Source organism: Olea europaea, unplaced genomic scaffold (assembly GCF_002742605.1).
Source record: "Olea europaea var. sylvestris unplaced genomic scaffold, O_europaea_v1 scaffold1592, whole genome shotgun sequence".
NCBI lineage: Eukaryota > Viridiplantae > Streptophyta > Magnoliopsida > Lamiales > Oleaceae > Olea > Olea europaea.
The window spans coordinates 91,490-97,189 of NW_019233544.1; the positions used below are offsets into that span (position 1 = coordinate 91,490).

At 34.4% G+C, this 5,700-nt stretch overlaps 1 protein-coding gene across 1 annotated transcript; it reads left to right on the forward strand.

Moving 5' to 3' along the window:
- Positions 1-3,233: 3,233 nt before the first annotated feature.
- Positions 3,234-3,911, forward strand: LOC111376999 (ethylene-responsive transcription factor ERF098-like). Its single transcript, XM_023000012.1, has one exon. It carries the CDS (start codon positions 3,270-3,272, stop codon positions 3,720-3,722), a length of 453 nt encoding a protein of 150 aa, XP_022855780.1. The 5' UTR covers positions 3,234-3,269; the 3' UTR covers positions 3,723-3,911.
- The last annotated feature ends 1,789 nt before the right edge of the window (positions 3,912-5,700 follow it).

Sequence of the window (5,700 nt, forward strand, 5' to 3'; positions counted from 1 at the left end):
AGTAAAATTTTTCATTTTAAAAATCAAAATTTTATTGTGTGTTTCACTGTTAGAATTAAATTAATTATTGTGTAATTGAGTAAACATTTTTCGTGGAATCAGCAAGTCGAACTCTTCAATTCACTTTATTACTTAAATGCAATCCATACACTTGCGGCTTATAATTTTAGCGGTCACCTTTTACTCGAGAAAGATATACTGTTAAATATGAAATATTCATCTAAATGAGCATTATAAAGATGCCGAAAGTAAACGCTAGCCTAAAATGAGTTAAAAACACTCATAAGGGAAAAAAACATATACACGAAATTAAATACACAATGTGAATCAATATACTTGAGCAAAATGGAAGGATTAAGATAGTATATAAAATCTGAACCGAGTCCAGAACTAGTTAGAAGTTATTCAATCAAAGCCTGCCATATGTCACCAATACGAAAAGACCCATCTACCCCCAATGCTTGGATGAAAATCTATAAATAGGTGAGCCTAGATGAAGAAAGACATGCTCAATATGAAATAAGTTCCTACCAAATAGTCATTCGCTTCTTGCGCCTATTGAGCAGCAAAATAACGAGTTTAGTAGGGAAAAACCCCGACTAGGTGAGATGAATTTATTGATCATCACTTAGAGATCAACAAATTGGCTTCATCTATGGAAAACTAGTAAAAGGATAGCCATGGTCTTGTTGTTTTGAGCTAAACTATCATCGAAAACTTCATAGAAAAGAGCCAAACTAAGTCAATATTACTAAAAAGAAGAATTAGAACCTGATGAGGAATTTCCTAACAGTGACCCTGATGGTAACAACAATGTGAAAAGATGCTATTAAAAATCTAAAGAAGGAAAGAAAGAAATGCTCAATAAATTTTTTTGGTGCTCCTATAATGTTGAGGCCCTGTGCGTTCAGTCAACTCCTGCACATCGAGGCAGCCTCGGCTCAAGAATATTTTTAACATGTAGCGGTAAATCCATGTAGATTTTCTATATTCACCTCCACCGAAAGCTTTGATACCATTAAAAAGTCTATAAATAGGAAGCAATCAGAAAATATGAAGAGAAGGAAAAGATTGCTCTCTCGAAGGCTTGCCATTCGGCCAAAAACCATCCTACTCTACAAGTATCTTCCTCTTAATTAGGAATTTGCGCTGAAGAACTAGTAAAAATAGTTCAATACGTTCGGTTTAAACCAAGATCTCCCAATCTAAAAAGCCACTGTTCACAAGACTTCACGCAAGCCAAACCTACCCTCAGATCATCAACATTCACACACACAAATTGGAAATATTGAACATTACAAATGCAAGATCAGTAAAAGATCTGACTTCAATAATCAAAAGAGGATTAGACGAATGAGTTTTCGCAGATAGAAACAATTTGTATTCTGAGATAATGGACCCCTCAATACCATCCAACAGCCCAAAAAGAATCCACGTTTTTCGTAAGATGGAAAGCTTACTTTGTCACAGCATTTACAAAGTTGTCATTTGGGAATTAGTTCAAGGACATGACCAGAATCTTTTACTTTTATATCAAGAACTTGCACAAGAGTGTAGCCACTATCAAGATTGAACAAATTAAGACAATCTTTAAATTTGTTTTACATGGTAAAACTTCTATTAATTATAGATTAGACAAATATTTAGACTTTGAAGGCCTAAAACGAATGACTAATTACCAATTCTCTAACGTGAACTACTCTTTTGGCTTTTTACAGAGAGGTCAAACTGAATTCAAATCCCTCGTGCCATGTTATTTCTTTCAACGTTTGATTGTATTCCTTTTGGCGACTAAAAAGTAATTAATAAATTATTTCATTAGCCAACTTATGCATGCACCAAGAATTTTAAGATTTAATATTATTAAAGTTAAGGTTAAAGAACAATTATAATTGTTTGGTCTTAATTCTTTATGTAAAAAAATTCCAATTTACTTTTCCTCCTTCCATTTATTCTCCAAGTCATGTCAATTGATAAAAAGTAAAGGGTCCAAAGACATATAACCCCTATTTGCATATAGCCCTGTTTGGGTTTCATTAAAATGAAATTTTAGAGGAAAATAAGTTTTGAATTTGTAAGAAAAGTTTTGGATTTATGTGCAACATTATTTTATAGGAGATTGTATGGTTAAAAATGAATTTTAGAAAAATAAATTTTTGAAACAATGGTATGTTTGGCTAATCAAACTTCACTTTTAAGTACATAGTTCCTACAACTTTGATCCACTTTTCACTACATAATTTAGACAACCCAACAATTTTTATTAACTTTTAGCAACATAAGTCCCTAAGACATAATTTTAAAAATTACAATATTAGTCCCCAACTTACTGCTCTATTAACAAGTTCGTCACAAACTTTAAAATTAAAACTTTTATCATCAGCTTTTCCATATTTTACACTGTTAATTTCAACGAAGAAAACATTTAAATATTTGTTAAATTATCACGTGATCTCATGAAAATATGTCTCATATCAAACTTTAAGATCCCATCCTAACTTGGTGAACAAATCTAGTTTCATGCAGTTTTAGCATGTGAGAATTGTGCGACAAACTCAAGTTATATCATTAAGATTTTGCGACTATAATCAAAGGTTGGGGACCAACTTGCTCGTTTCTAAAGACGGAAGGTCAACTCAGTGTCAGGGCATGCAATATGTTGGCGACCATTAGTTCCTTTTTTACATATAATTTTATATGTTGTCCTAAAAGCCTAAACAAAGCACCTTTTTTTCCTTAAAGAAAAAAATGTGAAATTAACTTTTACGATAAGTGAAACGTGCTCTTGATGCGATAATTTAAAAAGAGTCCCAGAATGGAGCATAAAGTAGAATAGAGTCCAAGCACAACTCTTAAGAGGAATTTTTTTCCCTAAAGTCAAAGCACAACTCTTAAGAGGGATTTTTTTTCCTTTTCTTACTGTCTCGTAGGGTAACAAAATCTATTTCTTGAAAGTAAAATATCATACACTGTATGGATACAATTCTTAGTAAAGAAAATAGTTTCGGACCCTTTTGAATATCACATTCGATTCGGTCTTGGAATCCAAATCTTTTACATATTTGAAGAAACTTCCTAGAAAGTATGTTTTTGTGTCTGATATATATTAATATATACGTATATAACTATTTGCAACAGTCATGAATCTTGTATAAATGCCCACGTCCATAATGTAGTAGCTAACCGTCAACTTACAAACTTTTCTCTCGGCCACCAAATTTGAATTGCCAAAAACGATACAAATATAATTCAAGTTGAACATCAAGGAAATGGAAGGAAGTTCTTCTAGTTCAAGAGGTAAGGCCATGCAAGGCAAGGAAGAGAAAGGCAAAGAGGAAGTTCGGTACCGGGGTGTCCGGAGGCGGCCTTGGGGAAAGTTCGCAGCTGAAATACGCGATCCCTCGAGGCAGGGAGCGCGCTTGTGGCTCGGAACATTTGATAACGCTGAGGCCGCAGCCCGAGCTTATGACCGTGCCGCCTTTAGGTTTAAGGGTCATCTTGCAATATTGAATTTCCCAAATGAGTACTACTCTCAACTGACTATTCCTCCTTATAATCCAGCATTTACTACATTTTCATCCTCGTCCTTGTCCTCGTCTTCATCGTATTCTTATCCATCAGCAGCAGGAGAAGAGAAGATTGAGTTGGAATATTTGGATAATAGAGTTTTGGAAGATCTTCTTGAATCCTCAGAACAGAAGAAGAAATCAAAGAAAGATTGAGATTTTTAAACAGTCTTCTCTTTCATTTTACCGTTTTCTAATTGTGGTTTTCAAGATTTTTGTCTTATGGTTCGTGGGGAGAATGTGATGGAGAATGAAAAGTACTTTATCTTGTAACTTTCTGCTTAATCTTTGTCTATGTAAAGCCAAAACCCTGAAAATGTAAAAGGATTTGCCAGCAAATGGAAGAGGAGGTGATCAGATAAACTGAAGAATTAAAGGAAATGCGGGTAGATTATGGCTACTATGCAGCCTAATGCAAAATTAAATCTCTTTTATGAGAGTCAGTATCATTCACATGATCCTTCGCCCAAATAAAGGTTTTCTCGAGCTACTAATTATCGAGCTATTGTTTCGTCAAATAACTAATCAGACATAAGTCCTTCCTACGGTGAAAAAATTCTCTGTTTTTCTAATCCATTCGCGAGTCCCTCGCTATTTTCCCAAACTTCTCATCATAGTTAGCCTTCACTTGTACTATTGCTAAACGGGTGTTTCACTCTTTTTCCCTCGTCACTTTGATGAAATTGAAGCAATTGAGATCTTATACTTTGTGTTTGAACGCATCATTCACTAAAACTTGAACTCGAGATCTACTAGATTTGTATATGTTCAATTTTTACAACTTGATACAGGTAGAAGTCATAACATTGGTAATAAATATGTTGATTAGATTAAAGATGCATGAGTCCTCATCAGTGGTAATATATAAAACACTACAAAATAAAATCAGGGGTGGTTTTGTCCGCCTCTGAAGTTTGCACAACGACCATATGGATTGTGTGAAGAAGGAATGTCTCTTAAGGCAACTATAAAAATAGACAACCCTTTGTAAGTGTGGAACTCTTTATGAAACAAAGAGTGCCATTTGATTTAGTTCATTTGGATCGATTAAGGTCGTTCTGCAAGATCTTCAAGTTTTGAATATCTACTGTAGTCAAAATGTTTGTAATGTTCTTTTCTAGTTAGTTTGCTATACTGTAGCCATGCGAAGGACTTTCGAGACTTATAATGAAGTTTCAAACTCATATTGATCATGGATTGAGCAAGGAAATTGAACTCTTTAAGAACTATATTAGGTCTAAAATCTTAGCAAGTTCTGCGTCCAAATATTATTTATTTGGGGTTGAGTTGACAAGTATTGGTAGTAGTTTGAGTAGTGCTTGATGCGAGCTTAAGAAGGTCAAGCAAGATCCAAGAGCACTCTAAGAACACCAAGTGAGTGCTCAAGCTGCTTTTCCAGAGATGGACCCCTCGATGTCCGTCCAAAGGGCGCTCGAGTGCTCGTATTTACGAGAAGACCCTAATTCTTTTTTCTTTTTTCTTTTTCAACATCTAAACACTCTAAACCATCTAGAATTGTCAATACAGTTTATAAACAACAAAAACTTCTTTCTTTTTGGTGTGAAGAGAAAATACGTTGAAGGGAAGATCATTCTCAAGAAGAAATAAATTCTTGCCAAAAATTCTCTATCATCAACCAAATAAAAACAACACAAAATCTTCCATCTTGATTATGAAAGGTGACTGGTTTTACTCACACATTTTTTTACTATTTTAACTTAATAATTGTTTAGATCTTATGAGTATAGAACATTGTAACGTGCGTTTTAGTGTTGTTTTGTAGGTTTGGTGAAGTGGTGTTACCAATGTAAAAATTGGAGAAACATGTGGCCTGGAATAAATCAAAGAGAAAAGAGAAGACAAAGGGCAAAATAGTCAATTTTCTATGCAAACAGGATGCCCAAGCGCCACCAAGTGGCACCCAAGTGCCACTCACATGGAAAAGGCCAAAACAAAAAAAAAAAAAAAAAGGAAGGACAAAAAGCCCTATCGCGTAAGAAAAAAGAAGTCGAGAAGTGGCGCCTAGCTAGGCTCCATCTAAAGCATCCAACAGTGTTGACTTTTGGTCCGTTAAAAGTCCATAAAGACTCCAAATTCGGGAAAAAAATTAGAAAAAATATAAATAAATAAGAAG

Bases quoted from the DNA above. Each gene is read 5' to 3' on its own strand.
- LOC111376999 (XM_023000012.1), top strand. From the start codon at position 3,270: ATGGAAGGAAGTTCTTCTAGTTCAAGAGGTAAGGCCATGCAAGGCAAG.